Source organism: Gekko japonicus, unplaced genomic scaffold (assembly GCF_001447785.1).
Source record: "Gekko japonicus isolate JY-2015 unplaced genomic scaffold, Gekko_japonicus_V1.1 scaffold391, whole genome shotgun sequence".
Taxonomy (NCBI): Eukaryota; Metazoa; Chordata; class Lepidosauria; order Squamata; family Gekkonidae; genus Gekko; species Gekko japonicus.
Window position 1 is genome coordinate 486455 of NW_015174286.1, and position 17494 is coordinate 503948.

The 17494-nt window shown below is 47.1% G+C and overlaps 2 protein-coding genes across 3 annotated transcripts in view; both read right to left on the reverse strand.

Moving 5' to 3' along the window:
* Nucleotides 1-8769: 8769 nt before the first annotated feature.
* KLHL31 (kelch like family member 31) overlaps nt 8770-17494 on the reverse strand; it is a 30582-nt gene continuing 21857 nt past the window's right edge. For both annotated transcript variants that reach the window (XM_015423990.1, XM_015423989.1), the window contains exon 3: nt 8770-9848. In XM_015423990.1, coding sequence (XP_015279476.1) covers nt 9116-9848 — 733 coding nt within the window. In that variant the 3' untranslated portion in view covers nt 8770-9115. The remainder of the gene's footprint in view (nt 9849-17494) is intronic.
* On the reverse strand, nt 12326-14009 carry LOC107121126. Its single transcript, XM_015423991.1, has 2 exons — nt 13326-14009; nt 12326-12424 (listed from the first exon to the last, which is right to left on the reverse strand). The coding sequence occupies exons 1-2, from the start codon at nt 13920-13922 to the stop codon at nt 12389-12391; spliced, it is 633 nt and encodes a 210-aa protein (XP_015279477.1). The 5' UTR covers nt 13923-14009; the 3' UTR covers nt 12326-12388.

The following is a 17494-nucleotide window of genomic DNA, read 5'->3' on the forward strand; positions in this document are numbered from 1 at the left end:
GAGTGTGAGAGAGGTAGAGGGAGACAGGAGGAAGCAAAGGTGTGAGGAATAGGATAACCATTCCGCAAGTTTCTTGCGGGTCTCCACTTGTATTATTCTATTGCCGTTAAGCTTGGTCTCTAGGGAAGCAACAACCAGCTATCTACGTGAGTCCCAGACAAGATATAATGGCTCAAGGGAAGCTTTCAGGAGTAACACTTACAAAGACCCAGCTATCCAAGACTCATTCCCAATTATTAAGCTTGTCTCCTCCCCTAAGAAAGTGATGTTGGATGAGGAGGTGATGGATATAAACATACAGGAGGAGTATATGGACTTGCCCTAGCAGGGCCAACAATGGATCCTGGATAGAATTGAGTGTCTGAAGCAAAAATTGAGCATGTCCTTTTGTATTATGGTTATTATGCGACATTCGTGTTAAGTATTTAGATCAGTTGTTAATGGATTTAATAGGCCAATCTGATAATTATAAATCCTTTTTTCTTTCTTTAAAAAATGCTGTAACTGTTGAAATAGTGGCAACTTTTTTGTATCTGGTTTCTAAAAAGCAAGATATGTGTTAACTGTATTGAGTAGTCCTTATGTTTTGTATACTTCTTAGTGCATAATGCCAATAAAGGTTGTTGCATTGTTATTGCAAGCACACAGTTGTATGGGATGCAGTACTGAAACTCTGCCACAAGTTGTTGCTTGAAAGAGTGATTAACACATGTAATTCATTGCCACAGGAGGTGGTGGTGGTGGTGGCTACAAGCATGGACAGCTTCAAGAGGGAATTATTATAAACATATGGAGCAGAAGTCCATCAGTGGCTATTAGCCACAAGGTATAGATAGGAACTCTTGGTCTGGGGCAAGTGATGCTTGGGGGGGGGGGCAACAGTGGGAGGGCTACTAGTGTCCTGGCCCTACTGCTGGACCTCCTGATGGCACCTGGCATTTTTGGCCACTGTATGACAAAGTGTTGGACTGGATGGGTCATTGGCCTGATCCAACATTGGCTTCCCTTATGTTCTTAATAATGCTAGTCATCCTACTAAACTTCTTGCCTACTGTTTATTCCCATGAGGATTCAGTATGGTCTCCTTCTGAAAATGCCCTTTGGTTGTGATTCCAACTTGAAAGTAAAGTCTATTGTCATTGCTGGGACTTCCTTCCAAATAAATGTATTTACAGTTGGGGTGGTTCTAGCCAGCTTTCCCCCTCAATCTTGCCCAGTTCCTCACCTTATTACAGGCCCCATCCAACCTGTTGCCATCCATTCCACTACTGATGTTCACATTTTAAAGTGATCATCATCTTCCACGAGATTTGTACATTTTTTTTTTAAGAAAGGAATGTGTTTCCTTGGAGCTATTGCATATTTTTGTTTTTTAAAAGCCTGTCTCTTTTGTATGTCTTCTAACTGCTATGCATGGTTGATCTTCTATCCCCGAGGTTTACACCTATAACAGTGCAGAAAAGCAGAACTTCACATTTCATTGAACAGCATGCTTTCCCCATTCAAAATTTCATTAGTAGAAATGTAACATAATTTATTCCCTAATCTTAATGATGCGGGCTGTGGTGGCTCAAGTGGTTAAGATGCTGAACTGCAGACATGAAGGTTGGTAGTTCAGCAGTTCGAGACCTGAATGCTGCAGGACGGAGTGAGCTCCCATCTCTGGTCCCAGCTCCTGCCAACCTAGCAGTTCGAAGGCAAGTAGATAAATAGGTACCACTTCCGTGGGAAGGTAACAATGTTCCATGCGCCTCGGCGTTTAGTCATGCCGGCCACATGACCACAGGAATGTCTTTGGACACCACTGGCTCTTCGGCTTGGAAACGGAGATGAGCACCGCATCCCTAGAGTTGGATTCGACTGGCTTTCGAGCAAGGGAAACCTTTACCTTTACTAATCTTAATCATTAATCATAAATTGGTGAATCATCAACAAGTTTATTAGTGGAACTTTTGTTTTCCAGCAACAGTAACCTCTCTCTCTTTCTCTCTTGCATCACACAACGGATATGCAGACATGTAACGTTCACTTAAGATCTGGATAGAATAGTGCAAAAAGTGTTACACTGTCCTGAGAGTAACGCCCCTTTTATTTGCAGCATGTCTTATCATCATCTTTCAGTCTGTCAGCATGTTGTTGGGTAATTCATTAATTATCACATGTCATTGTGTGTAGTATAGCCAGGAGATCCTAAGATTGTCTGGAAGCCAGTTCTAGCTCTTTAGCATTATGCACCACTAGGTGGTGAGTTAGGCTTGTTTTTTTAGGCAGGAGATGATCCAGAGGTGGTTCGCCATTGCTTGCCCCCTGCGTCATGGCACTGGTATTCCTTGAAGGTCGCCATTCCGATTCCTAGTCATGGCCAATCCTGCTTAGCTTCCAGGGTCTGCTGAGACTGGGCTAGCCTGGGATATCCAGGCCAGGGTGGGTGCTTCCCTGTAACTAGTGGGTCTGCTTCCTTCTCTAATGTTCTAGCTTTTGTACTTCTAAATTGACATAAGGAAATTCTAGCAGGTGACGGTTCCCAATGTTTTATCTCTATGGTAGGAACCTACTAAGTTTCAGCATGTCAGGCACAGAACAGGGTCGGCATAAAAGTTGGTTGCCATAGTACTGCTACGACAGTCTTCCTTGGATTAAATTTTGACGGGCCATCCTCAGGCAGCTTAATTGCAATAAGTATCATGACCCCCAGTGAAATGATTCTGAAATGAGTGGGCTGAGGACAGCAAAGTTGGAAGCCATTGTCTCTAACTGTAGGCTTGAGTGCTGAACTTGGACTTCTCTGATCTGTAGACCTGAATGCTGAATTGGCTCAATAGCACTGACTCCGGTTGTGGTCACACGTGCGAGATAACGTGGGTGAGGGAGCGAGGTATTTACCCTGGAGGAAATTGACCCGCAGTTGCGCAATCATACAGTTGTTTGAAGCTGCGGGCACAGCCTGCCACTTGTGTGATCAGATGCAACACGTTTGAGTTGGGTTTTTTCCCCCCATTTGTTTCTGATTTACTTAAACGAGGGATCGATGAATCGCATCTTCACACTAAGGGCTTCCTATGGCAGTACGTGATGATGCACATAATGAGAAGGGGGGAAAAACAACAGTATAGAATCGGGATGGCCTGATCAGACCATCCCGATGCCATGAGAGGGCGCTGGAGCGATTACATGGGGAAAGTCTGTCTGTGGCCCGTAGCAAACCCGTTTGCTACTGCACTTTCCTCGGTGTCTTTTAACTCCACTTCTGTGGCAAAGGAAAACGGGTTGCCGACGGGTGCGGGACACTTGGCAGATGTTATTGCGTGATCGTGCCCTTAAAATCCACCCGGCATTCGCGTCTATGGCGCGGCCAATTCTGTGTGTGAACATGACCTCTGTAATAGTATTGACACTTGTAATGGGCTTCCATAAAGCAAGACTGCTAAAGCCACTGAAATCCACTTTAAACTGGTAGATTCTGTTTTCAAGATGGCGTTTAGGATTTCATTTGTCACAGAATCTTACATTATGCTATTTCAGTGGCTTAGATTACGAAAAGGGCCCGGTTGCCCTTTCAGTATGCCAGTGAGTACTCACCTCTAATGAGATGGTGTTACCTCATGATTTCAAAGTCAAAGGCAACCAGGTTCTAATTTAAATGTTTGCAGGGATAATAATTGCAACAAAAGCCAACATCTGAAATTAACCTCATGTTGGGTTTAAAAGCACCATCGTCCTATGAAACTATGAATATATTTTTCCTGGTCTGCACACTCTCCACACTGGCTTACCAGCAAACAGAGGCCATGGTCACATAGGCAACATTTTATAATGGAAACTTCCTGGTTATAGGCAAAACTGTCCTTCAAGAGCTTACATCCAACAAAATGCCTCCAACAGGCAGCTGTATTTCAGCTGTATTTCTGTCAAAGAAACCACTGCCTGAGTACCCCTAAGGATGTTTCCCAAGATTTGGAGTTTGGCTGTGAAAGTTTCAGAAAACAGCAATAAAAATGACCATAGGCATCATCGTGTAAAGAATTAAAAGCAAAATTCAACTTCCTTTCCTTTCACTTGTTCTCAGTCCAGCCTTCTCTCTCTCACACACACAGCCTATGTACCAATTCAGCAAACTGAGTATACTGGACATGTGGGGGAGGGTGTGAATGTACACCTTCCCTGCCCATATTCAATATGGAATCCAAATGGCCCGTGCAGACTTTCCTACGTGTGTGTGTATTTTATAATACTTTATCATTACCACTTGAAATTGGGTTCAAGGGAAATTGTGCATAGAGGACATGTATATACTGATGGCACTATTAGCAAGAAGGGCAGGAAGCAGCCAGGCTGTAGCTGAGAGCCCCCTCCCTTCAGCATTCAGCCAGAAGGAGGGGAAGCAGCAGCCAGGTGCTCATCCATCAAGCATGGGCCCTGCTCCAGCTAATGGCTTCCCTTCTTCCGAATTCCAAATTTAGCCCTGTATCATTCTAGGATCCAGAGCAGCTGAGAATCCTCAAATACATTTAGTATTGTCATTTGCGTCAGATTTTGATTCAGTCAGTTTTTAGATGAAAAGCTGATAAAAATATAAACTACACACACAAACACACACTCATTTAAATCAGAGACTGACTTTATACTGTGTGTTTATTTTCTTCCTAGCGTTCCTGTGGACCACTGACCAGTGTTCCCTGTAAACCAAGTTAGTGTGAGCTATCTCACAGTTTTTTCTCTCACATCTCACTACCTCACATATTTTTGTCTTAACTCAGGAAGGAAGGCTCCAGAGCAAACTAATTTATGCTGTAGCCAAATTGCTTGCTCACAACTTTGTCTTCACTGTGGAAGATGAGAAGTGCTTGCCCACTCCAGAACCACTGATTTCAGGAGGGGTGTTGAAAGACCTGAGTCAGATTGAGGGGATGAGAGAGGAGGTCCTAAAACTGATTGACAACTTAAAAACTGATAAATCACCAGGCCCAGATGGCATACATCCGAGAGTTCTGAAAGAACTCAAATGTGAACTTCTGGATCTCCTGACAAAAATATGTAATCTTTCCTTAAAATCTGCCTCCATTCCTGAGGACTGGAAGGTAGCTAATGTCACTCCCATCTTTAAAAAGGGTTCCAGAGGAGATCCGGGAAATTACAGGCCAGTCAGTCTGACGTCGATACTGGGTAAATCGGTGGAAACCATTATTAAGGAGAGAATTAGTAGGCAAATAGATGAACAAAACCTATTGAGGCAGACTCAGCATGGGTTCTGTAAGGGAAGATCTTGTCTCACTAACCTGTTAGTGTTCTTTGAGGGGGCGAACAAACATGTGGACAAGGGGGATCCAATAGATATTGTTTACCTTGACTTCCAGAAAGCTTTTGATAAAGTTCCTCATCAAAGGCTCCTAAGCAAGCTCAAAAATCATGGGATAAAAGGACAAGTCCTTTTATGGATCAAAAACTGGCTAATTAATAGAAAACAGAGAGTGAGTATAAATGGGCAGTTCTCCCAGTGGAGGGGGGTAAGCAGTGGGGTACCACAGGGATCAGTACTTGGTCCACTGCTTTTTAACTTGTTCATTAATGATTTGGAGTTGGGAGTAAGCAGTGAAGTGGCTAAATTTGCAGATGATACGAAGTTGTTCAGGGTGGTGAAAACCAGTGAGGATTGTGAGGCACTCCAAGGGGATCTGTCAAGGATGGGCGAGTGGGCGTCAACATGGCAAATGGGGTTCAATGTGGCCAAGTGCAAGGTGATGCACATTGGAGCCAAAAATCCTAAATATAAATACACATTGATGGAACTTGAATGATAAAAGGGTTGGAACACTTTCCCTATGAGGAAAGGTTAAAGCGCTTAGGGCTTTTTAGCTTGGAGAAATGACAACTGAGGGGTGACATGATTGAGGTTTATAAAATTATGCATGGGATAGAGCAGGTAGAGAAAGAGGTACTTTTCTCCCTTTCTCACAATACAAGAACTCGTGGGCACTCCATGAAATTGCTGTGTGGTCAGGTTAGAACAGATAAAAGGAAGTACTTCTTCACCCAAAGAGTGATTAACACATGGAATTCATTGCCACAGGAAGTGGTGGCGGCTACAAGCATGGACGGCTTCAAAAGGGAATTAGATAAGCATATGGAGCAGAGGTCCATCAGTGGCTATTAGCCACAAGGTATAGATAGGGACTCTGGGGCAAGTGATGCTCTGTCTTCTTGGTGCTTAGGGGGGTCAACAGTGGGAGGGCTTCTAATGTCCTGGCCCCACTGGTGGACCTCATGATGGCACTGGTATTTCTGGCCACTGTGTGATACAGAGTGTTGGACTGGATGGGCCTTTGGCCTGATCCCACATTGGCGTCCCTAATGTTCTTATGTTCTTAATGCTAGTAGCTCACAAAGCAGAATTTTTGCTCACAAAAAGACTCCACAGCTTAGAGGGAGCATTGCCACTGACGTGTTTAAAAAGGAAGTGTGCATACTTGGGATCTACTGGCACACATGTGATAATCATCAATACTGCTTATGAACAAAAGGAGTGCCATGCTTGATCAGGCCAACATCATTTAGACAAGGCATACCTTGAAAGAATCTCAGCAACCAGCAGGTGCTAGATGGTCCACCAAAACTCAGCCAGTAATTTTCTGATGAACCACAGGCAGTCTGAGCAGCACTGATTTAGATCATGTGTTTTGAACATATAAGAACAGAATGGCTATGTTGTACCACGTCTACTGTGATACTCAGTCTGCTGAATGTCTGCATAGCTACAGGGACAAAAAAATTCCAGTTTACCCTCTTAGCCACATACACAAATGTAAATAAAGCCCCCAAACAAATTGGGCCCTGAAGATTGTGAAGAACAGAAATTATTTCTAGGTTTACATTACCTGTTTGAAGTTTGACTGAATGATACCGATAGGACCATTCAAGTATATAAACACAAAAAGCTTTTCAAACTCACACAGTTATATGTGGGCATTTTTCTTCCATACAATATAATGAAATCATTTCAAGTTGCAATGCACTCATTACATTAACATTAAGATGTTGGATCCCCAGAGTTTCCCCTTTCATTCGATCCTCGACAATACTACCAACAAAAGCTATTTCCAGTTTCAGTTTCTCTATGATCATGGGCTAATATTTTAGATTACAATGTGGGAGGCAATGATAAAAAAGTAATATACAAACTGTTTTTCACAGTTCAAATAAAATAACAGGAAAATGTTGCAGTGGTTTTTAAAAATTTGCTACATGGTATGACCAAGATGAATTTAAATTTAATTTACAGCCATTAAAATAAATGAAATTTTGCTTCAGTCAGTGGGATGTGGGATCCAATTTTCCATTCCATTGTTATAAAGAACCTGCTCTCCAAGGCCAAACCAGACAGCCACTTCCCATAATCTGCTCACCAAAAGATGCCAACTATGCAGTCTTGGGGGGGGGGGTTTCCTCATCAGAAGTATGGCATGACAGAAGGCCAGTTACAGGATGATGCATGTTTCACACATATGGACTAGGGCTCTTGGAAGAGCTACTCATTTTACCTTCCATCTGTTTCTTCAGCTGGGTATTGTCCTTCTGTACCTGACAGTGTGAACTGTCTTCTGTTATCTGCCACAAACACTGACTGTTTAGGAATAAGTGAAACTGATCAAAACAGTGAACAACGGGGCTCAAAAAAAGAAAAAGAAAACAAACCAGGAGCTAAATATAGATTTGCTCCCTGGGACTGGAAAGTTGGCTAATCTTCCTTTTCCTCCTTCACAGATGAATGCATGCTACACTTAAATGTTTTGAGATGTTCTGTTAATCTAGTGATAGTAAAAGTTCAGGGCGTGTTACTCGGACATGACTGAGGACCACTTCACAAGATATGGATTATGGGTGTACACTTGTGGACACTATGTTTGAACTCTCAATCTGTAGTTTGTCCCAAGGGCAAGAGAAGTTAAATCTGTGTAACCCTTGGGCTATACATGGAAGAGCAGCTGAGCCAAATGCCAGGTGGGCAGCATCTCAATGTCCAAAAGGACAGCTAAGAAATTACATCTGGTGCATTTATGTGCATCTAAAAGACTGTATAATGACAATGATGCATGTAATGGGCATATTGGTGTACCCGGAGAGAGAGATACTGAGAAAAGTTGAAGAATTATTCAGGGTGATGTTTGGTTTCTAGAAAACAGGTTTTTAAAGATGCATATAAATACTTAAGATGAAATAGTTTTCAAAAGCTTATTAAAGAACAACAAAAAATGTGCAGCCTTAAAGTCTTGACTGCCTTAAGCGGATAAAAGCAGCATATCTTATGCTAGAATGGTGTTTCAGTTTTACATCATTCCAAATGATCATAAAGGGAAAGCCAGGCAATGCCGAGACAAAGAAGACAGAAGAACTTTTATATGTGTCCAATGCATGGAAATTGTAAGTGGAAGGTAATATATTGTATATGCTTTCGTATTTGCACAGGTAACCAGTGTGTTTTGTGCTTTCTTACATATGAAACCTTTGACCATATAGAAACGTAGCGAAAACAGACAGTTTTCATTATACATAGCATTATATTTATAATAAATATATGTTTCTGAATTATTTTACCAACTTCCTTTTTTTTTTAGTATTTTTGCATGTGTGTGTGTATGTGAGCCTGGAAGTCATGGCAACCTCTGGCAGCTCCTATTGGGGCATGGAGGACATTCAGAGAACTGGCTTGATAGGTTGCCTCTGCCTCCCAGCCCTGGTATTCCTTGGAAGTTATCCTTCCAAATACTTGGCAGGGTCAGCCCTGCTTAGCTTCCGAGATCTGAAGAGATCGGGCTTGCTCGGGCTATCCAGGTTAGGGCATTTTTACCAACTTCTTATGAACTGATTGTCAGGCTGTCAAGAACTTGGTATTACTAAGCAAATCTGTCAGCTTTAAATTCCTTAGGTCATACCATGTATTTTAAATACCAGAGAAATTGGCTAGTTCTGCAAAACTGAAAATGACAGCTAGTATTGACACACAAATGGTGTTTCCTCCATTCCCTTCCAGTAGGTGCAAAAGGGATTAGAACACAGCTGGACATAGTAAATATTAAAAAAAAAACAGATCTAGCTCTTCTATACTTAATTTTTTTAATAGTTAAATACTGACTGGTACTGAAGATACGGAGCTGGCCCGGGATTCCCTGGTCTTAGTGTTGGGCATGGCAATGGTGCAGCAGGAGACTCCTACAGTGGCTTCAGGCAACTCGTCCTCTTCGGTCCATTCATTAAGGTCAGGGTTGTAGCACTGAATGCATTTCTTGTATTTCTTCTCTATTTCATTCCAGCCTCCCACCAAATAAATTTTCCCATTAAGGATGGAGGCCCCAGCAGTGCTCACACCGGTTGGAAGAGGAGAGGCATAATTCCACTGGCCAGGATACGGACTGAAGCACTCCACAGGAAGGACATCAACCCTTTCCCCTCGCCCTCCCAGTTGAGACCCACCCATAACATAGACCTTTTCCCCAAGGGAAATGGCACAATGCCACCCTCTTGGTGTGCTTAGGCTGGGTTTATCCTGCCAGCTGTCATTGGCAGGGTCGTACATGCAGACAGAGCGAGAATAAGCATTATTTATGTACCCTCCAGTGACCAGGATCCTGCCATCTATTACCGCACTAGCATGGCAGCACCTAGCTACCTCCAGTGGGGCCTTTGTTTGCCACTGATTAGTTGCAGGGACATAACATTCAACGGAACAGAGACACCCTTCAGAGTTGCGGCCACCGATTGCAAAAAGGAGGCCATTGAACACATTCAGACTGAAATGGGTGCGCTTTTGATTCATGTTTGCCAGATGAATCCATGTGTTGAAGCGAGGATCATATCTGAAAGAGTTAAAAGGGGAAAAAATAAGGATGATTGATTCCATTCAGTTACAAAACTTTTATCACTGAATCTGCCACTTTGGATTAGCTACTTCTTTCCAAACAAAAGGCCCTGAAAGATTATCTCAGTGATCTTTCTATGTGAATATAAAATGATTATCATTATGAAATAAGTATTTGGGCCATTCCAGTTGTAACGGTGGCTCATAGTTTTGCATCTTTTGCATGGAGGTATAGAAAGATCCTAAGGATAATGAAGTGTAGTGGGTTAGACGCGTAAAGAAAGCATGGAGACTGATGTAGTGATCAGCATGGCTTTACTGGTACACAACAAGACTAAAGACTAACGGCCGGCAGGCCAACTATATACACAGTCCAGGGGCTTCCCCTGGTCCCATTGGTGGGTTTGAATCTCCCGCCAAGGTCCCATTGGTTCCCCCCAGTGGAGGGACTAGAATCCTAGTCCCATTGTTGTGCCGGACTGAAGCTCAGGAGTGTGCGCTGACCTCCGGTGGCGGTCAGCGGACACAACATCCCTCCCCCCATAGTCCGGGCCCTCCCCTAAGTCACGTAGTCCTTTAAGTACGATGGGGACCGTCGTACTCTAGCTGACCGTCGAGGGGTGGCCCCTCGTGCTTCCGGAATTCCGACCTCAGGGCCGGGTTCTGACGAGGGAGCTGGTGCTCCTGCTTCCGCCGCCTCCGGAACGGGGTTTTCCTCGACCGAAGCTGGGGCCGTGGGGCCCTGTGCCGGGTGCTCCTCGGCTGGCAAGTCCTGTGCAGTCGCCTCGGGTGTGGTCTCTCTAGGTTCCGTCTGCTGTCTCGTCTCTTCCTCTGTCTGGGACTCCGGTAGCACTCGCTGTCTGAGCTGGTCGATGTGCCTTCTCCATATCTGCCCGCACTCCATGGATACCTCGTACATCACGGTACCCAGGGGCCGGAGTATGCGGCCCGCAATCCACTCCGGACCGCGGCCGAAGTTTCTGGCGAGAACCGGGTCCTCTGGGAAGAACCCCCTTGGTGCTTCCCTCTGCTCGACTGCGTTTCTTTGGTCGGGGGCCCGGTCGGGGTGCAGGCGGTCCAAAAGGATCGTTGGCTTTCGACCCATCAGTAGTTCTGCTGGGCACCTTCCGCTGACAGGGTTGGGAGTCGTGTGCTGGGTCAGGAGGAATCTGGCGATGCGGCATTCCCATTCCCCTTCCACCATCCGGCTCAAGGCCTCCTTTGCGGTTCGGACCATTCGCTCCGCTTGGCCGTTGGTTGCGGGGTGGAACGGCGCTGACCGGACATGTCGGATCAAGTTGCTGCTGAGGAACTGCTGGAATTCCTCGGACGTAAAAGCCGTCCCGTTGTCCGACACGATGGTGTCCGGCAGCCCGTGTGTGGCAAAGAGTCCTCGTAGGGCGCGGATGGTGGCTTTTGCGGACGTTGCAGCCACGGGGCTTATTTCCAGCCACTTTGAGTAGGAATCCACCGTGACCAGGAACAGCCGTCCCTGGAATGGCCCTGCGAAGTCTATATGGAGCCGGGACCACGGGGTACGGGTGGATTCCCACGCCTGCGCTGGTGCCCCCGGTGGGCTGGGTCTCACCGCCTGGCAGGGCTGACAACGCTTGACCCATGCTTCCACCTCTGCGTCGATGCCGGGCCACCAGACGTAGCTTCTTGCCAGCCCTTTCATCCGGACGATGCCCGGGTGAGCTTCATGCAGTGCCTGGAGGACCCTCTGGCGTAATGCGTGTGGGACCACGACCCTGTCTCCCCATAGCAGGCATCCCTTGTGTGCAGAAAGTTCGTCCCGCCGGGTAGCATACGCCGCGAACTCAGGGTCTGTCTTCTCAGGCCACCCCCTCACCACCCAGCCCAGAACCCGGGATACCACGGGGTCCCGAGCCGAGCGGCGGGCAATGTCCCGCGCTTGCAACGGGGCCTCCGGCAGGCCCTCCAGCTGAAGGACCCGGAAGGCTGGGGCCGGGTCCTCAACCACCTCAGGTAGTGGGAGGCGGCTAAGAGCGTCCGCGTGGCCCATGGCTTTCCCGGGGCGGTGCAGGAGCAGATAATTGTAGCCAGCGAGGAAAATAGTCCACCTTAGGACTCGCGGCGAGAGAACCTGCGGCGTCCGGCGGTCGGGCGCGAAGAGGCCGAGGAGCGGGCGATGGTCTGTGACAATGGTGAACGGCCTGCCGTATATGTAGTCGTGGAACTTCTTGACCCCGGCCACAATTGCGAGACCCTCCCGGTCGATCTGGGCGTAGTTCCGCTCCGCCGCAGAAAGGGTTCGAGAGTAATAAGCGACCGGGACCTCCCTGCCGTCGGCCAAACGGTGAGCCAACACAGCCCCGACCCCGTAAGGCGAGGCATCGCATGCCAAAACCACCGGTAATGTCTCATCAAAATGGGCCAGGGTGAATCCCAAAAAGTCCACTGACTGCACCCCCAGCCGACATTTGTCCATCTTGACTTTTAGCCCCGCCTCCTGGAAACGGCGGAGCACCATGCGGAGACGGTCCGCAAATTCCGCAGGCGAGGCGGCGGCGATCATCACATCATCGAAGAAGGGTGTGACGCCCGGAATCCCTTTTAGGAGAGAGTCCATTAGTTGCTGGAACAACCCGGGTGCCACGCTTACCCCGAAGCTGAGTCGCTTCACACGGAATGCCCCCCGGTGGGTTACTATCGTTTGCGCATCGGCAGTCGCCTCGTCTACCGGCAACTGCTGGTAGGCCTGGGCCAGATCCAGCTTGCCGAAAATCTTTGCTCCACCTAGGGTGGCTAGTACGTGGCTCACTACTGGGACCGGGTAAGCGTGGTCCTGGAGCGCCTTATTCAGCGTACATTTGTAGTCTGCGCAAATGCGGACCGCCCCATTCGGTTTTTCCACCACGACAGTGGGGGTCTCCCATGCGGCATGGGGGACCGGTTCCAGGATGCCTTGTGCTACTAGGCGATCCAGTTCCGCATCGACTTTTGGCTTAACCGTAAGCGGAACCGACCTGGCTCGCATGCGGATTGGGGCTACCTGGGGGTTTATGCGCAACGACACCGGGGGGCCCGTATACCTGCCCAGCGAATCATCAAAAACCGTGGGGAATTCCCGGCAGATTCCCTCGTAGCCCTGGGCGGCGCACAGCTGTATTCCCTCGACGGTGATTCCCAGAGGCTCGAACCAAGCCCGCCCCAGCAGACTCACTAGGTCGCCGGCGACCACAATCAAGTCCAACCGCCTTTTCAACTGTCCGTATTGCACCCTAAAGGTCCCGACCCCCTTTATTGGCACCGGGTTTCTCTGGAAGTCCATGAGGGTGACTTGTGCTGGCCGCAACCGCGGCCCCCCCCTGGGGCATAACTGCTTGAGCGTGGCCTCCGAGATGATGGAGGCCGCGGAGCCCGAGTCTATCTCCATGCGGCAGGGGGACCCTTCTATTTCTACGGTCACCATAAATTTGGGGTGGGCCGCCTTCCCGGGGAGTTGGAGTACCTTTTCCTCGGTGTGCGCGATCCTGTAGAGGTCCTCGCTATCCGCGCCGTCCTCGAAGTGGGCCTCCGCTCGGTGGCGCGGAGGTTGGCCGCGGCTGGGGACCTTGGCGCGACAGGCGCGGGCGATGTGTCCAGTGCGCCCGCAGGTCCGGCAAACAGCTCCCCTGAACCGGCAAGTATTCCGGTCGTGCGGATCCCCGCAGCTGGCGCACCCGGGCTGGATTGTGTTGGGCGGCTGGCGACCGGAGTTCGCGTTCGCCCGTGGGGTGCGCCGCGGAGCTTGCGTGCGGTGGACGTCCTCATCCGGGCTATTGGGTGTCCCGGTGTTGGCTTGATGTGCGGTCGAGGTGGCTGGGTGGGACCTTTCCCAGGCAGATGCGGTGGCCATGGCCGACGCAATGGTGACCTTCTCGCCCTCCATGATGCGTCGCCTCAGCTTCTCCTCCCGCAGGCCTGCGACGAACCGGTCCCTCAGCGCCATTTCTAAGTGACCCTCGAACTTGCAATCCGCGGCCAGGCGGCGGAGCTCGGCGAGGAACTCCGCAGCTGTCTCGCGGCCTAGCTGGTTCCGATGCTGGAACGCCACGTGGCAGGTCATCTCCGACGGCTTCGGCGTGTAGTGGTTCTGGACTGCGTTGACTAACTCCTCGAAGGTGCAGTCATCAAACGTTTTGGGAGAGATCAGATGCTGGGCTAGTTCCACTATGGCGGGGCCGCATGCCCCGAGTAGAAGCCCTTTCTTTCTTGCCTCGTCCGTCACCTGGCAGAAGATGAGAACTTGCTTCACGCCGGTGATCCAAGCTCCCCATTGCTGAGGGCGCGCCGTGTCGAATGGCTGTATCAGCCCTGATCCCGGAGCAAGGGCCATTGTGCTGGTCGGTTGCGGCTGGGAAGCGGATTGCTGCAGCCGCGGCTGGGAAGTGGATTGCTCACCCTCGGTGCTCATCAATCGACGGAGCGCGGGCGGCGGTGCATTGGCTTCCCCTTAGCGTCCGACAGCCCGGCTGGTTGCTCAGCGGGATCCCATCCTCGTCGCCATTGAAGTGTAGTGGGTTAGACGCGTAAAGAAAGCATGGAGACTGATGTAGTGATCAGCATGGCTTTACTGGTACACAACAAGACTAAAGACTAACGGCCGGCAGGCCAACTATATACACAGTCCAGGGGCTTCCCCTGGTCCCATTGGTGGGTTTGAATCTCCCGCCAAGGTCCCATTGGTTCCCCCCAGTGGAGGGACTAGAATCCTAGTCCCATTGTTGTGCCGGACTGAAGCTCAGGAGTGTGCGCTGACCTCCGGTGGTGGTCAGCGGACACAACAGATAACAAAATGATTTGCAAAATACAGCAAATTATTTGATTGGTCCACAGTAACATAAGTGGAGGGACACAGAACCATCCACGTGATATAGTTCGTGCCAGTTAAGATGGACATGAAAACTGGAAAAGGATACATCTCCCAGAACCCAGTGTAAAATAATAATAATAAGAAGAAGAATAAGAAGAATTCAGCAGTTTTGTACTTCTGTTGAGATACAGTTTGCAGTTACAAAACCAAGCAATATGCACTTGTATGCATTTATTATGCCTATTTTATCTTACATTTTTATGATTTTTATGTTTCAGTAACTGGTTATGAGAATGGGGTGACTTTAAGAATGTATTGTACCCATTCTGTAATGCTGGCTTTAAAAAATAAAAACAAATTTCTAGTTAACTAATAATATCAAATTGAATTGGCATTATGTAATCTCCTAGTAATCAATATATAAACAATCATTTTAATAATGAAAAATAGTATCCATCTATGCATTCTTCCATTCATCCCTGGATAAAATGTATGCATATATGTATATCAGTTTTTACCAGGCCCCCCAATTAACAATCACTGATAATAAAAGAAAAAACAAAATTCAAAATTTATTGTGGCAAATATTTAGAAATGGCTCTGACTTGGGTCAAGACAAGAGTCCCATGAGTTCAGGAATCAACTTCCTTGGGGTCAGAAAGGACTGCTGGGGGAAGGGGAAATGAGGAAGATATGTATTTTCCACTGATATCTCTGGATCCAACCCGCTTGGTAGAATTACTTATTCTACATTCCTTATATTCTCTACGTCCTCTGTGTAATATGATATGCAGTGTGGATCATATTAAAGTAGGGGAGAATGTCGCTTTTGGCTTTGGTGCAATCCGGGTGGCAAAGCTGCCATTTAAGAACTCATTTAGAGCTGGTCTCTAAAGTCTTGGACTAGGCATGGAGAAAGCTTCCTAACTGAGCTTGAACCAGTCAACCTTACTCAGCCTAACCTACCTCACCAGGTAGGGGCTGTGGCTCAGTGGCAGAGTATCTGCTTGGCATGTGGAAGGTCCCAGACTCAAGCCCAGTATCTCCAGTTAAAAGATCTGGCAGTAGGTGATGTGAAAGACCTCTGTCTGAGACTTGGATAGCTGCTGCTAGTCTGAGTAGACAACACTTACTTTGATGGACCAAGGGTATGAGTCAGTATAAGGCAGCTTTATGTGTTCATGGGTTGCTGTAACAATTAAATGGAAGAGGGCAGAATCATAATATGACACCTTGTGCGAACATTTTTGTATCCAATGAGATTAGCACATATCTCACCAAGGTAAACAAGTTTAACTTTTTAAATCCCTTTCACTCCAATCCTCAAATGCCCTATACCAGCTGCAGTGCTTTTGGTGGCAGCTTGGAAAGAGTGATATATCAGTGTGATGCCAATGCTGAAAGCAGACAGTACCAGCCTAGCAAGGACCAATGGGAATGCTAGGATCCTGAAGAGAACCTATCATTACTTGGGCCATGTATATAGAACCTATCACGGGAATCGTGTGTGTGTGTTAGGTGTGAGTGTGTGCACGAATATAAGCCGGCCTCGTACCAGTTAAGTTATCTCTCTTCATTCCAATGTAATCAATAAATGTGAGCTGATTTCACTATGCTACGCCTGGAACTCCACTACTTTACATCTACTGAATATTAAGACAACCATTTTCTGATTATAATGTGTTGTGAATTCTGAGAGCATAAAGTAAGGCTTTTGATGAGAAATTAAGCAAAGTCAGTTCATTTTTTCCTTCATAATTTCTGGATCACTTGAGAGCATTTAAGGTTGTTCATGTACTTTATCTCAGCAATCCTTACAATAACCCTTTAAGGCAGCTCAGTATTAGCCTCATATTGTAGAAAGTAAGTGAAGCTGCTATAAGCTGAAGTGGGCTGCAAAAGGCTACTCACTGACTTCATAGTTGTGGTGTGATTTAAACCTGCTTTGCAGCTCAGTCTCTCAGCTGCTTTTCTACAGTAGCTTTCATTTTGTGGATATGAATAATGGCTGGCCTCTGGGGGGGGGTGTTCAGTGGGAGAGCAGAGACCCCCTCCTACCCCAGTCTTCTAGCATTCTGACCAAGTTTCACAATACTTGTGGGATCACAGTCTCCTTCAGTGCTGCTACACTAATTACTGCCCTGTTCTTTAGTTACAAAGATGTTACTAGTGATTTGGAAGGGAATACTAAAGAAAGCAAATGGGGGAGGGGCGATGGGAAATGGGGGGGCCAAACCTGAATGACCTTTTCCAACAACCTAAAGACATTCCAGGATCTTGCTGCCCTGATAGATTCAGGTGGGTAGCTGCATTGGTCTGAAGAAGGAGAAAAAAGTATGTCCAGTGGCACCTTTAAGACCAACCAAGTTTTATTCACTGTTATGAGCTTTCATGTACACGCATTGAGGAAGTGTGTGTGCACTCAAAAGCTCATACAGTGAATAAAACTTGGTTGGTCTTAAAAATGCCACTGGACTCATATTTTGTTTTGCTGCAGATGTTAGAGATACAACATTATTTTAAACACCCTGAATGGATGCTTTCTGGGAATTGAACCAATAGGGAAGATAAACATATCAAGCACTTCCCAGGATACTACCTGGACCAGACTCAATCTTAGGGTCAAACTATACATCAAAGAGAACTGTGATGCAGTCTTCTGACATTTACTTTAATGTTTTAATTAGGGATGGGTAGGGGGACCCTGCAGTAGAGAAAAAAAGACAGGTGTCTTTATCCACTATTGGAGCTAATAACAGCTGTGGTGGAAGGAGTGAAATACAAGACCACAGAGCTAGAAACAGCTAGGACATAAGTGACTTTTC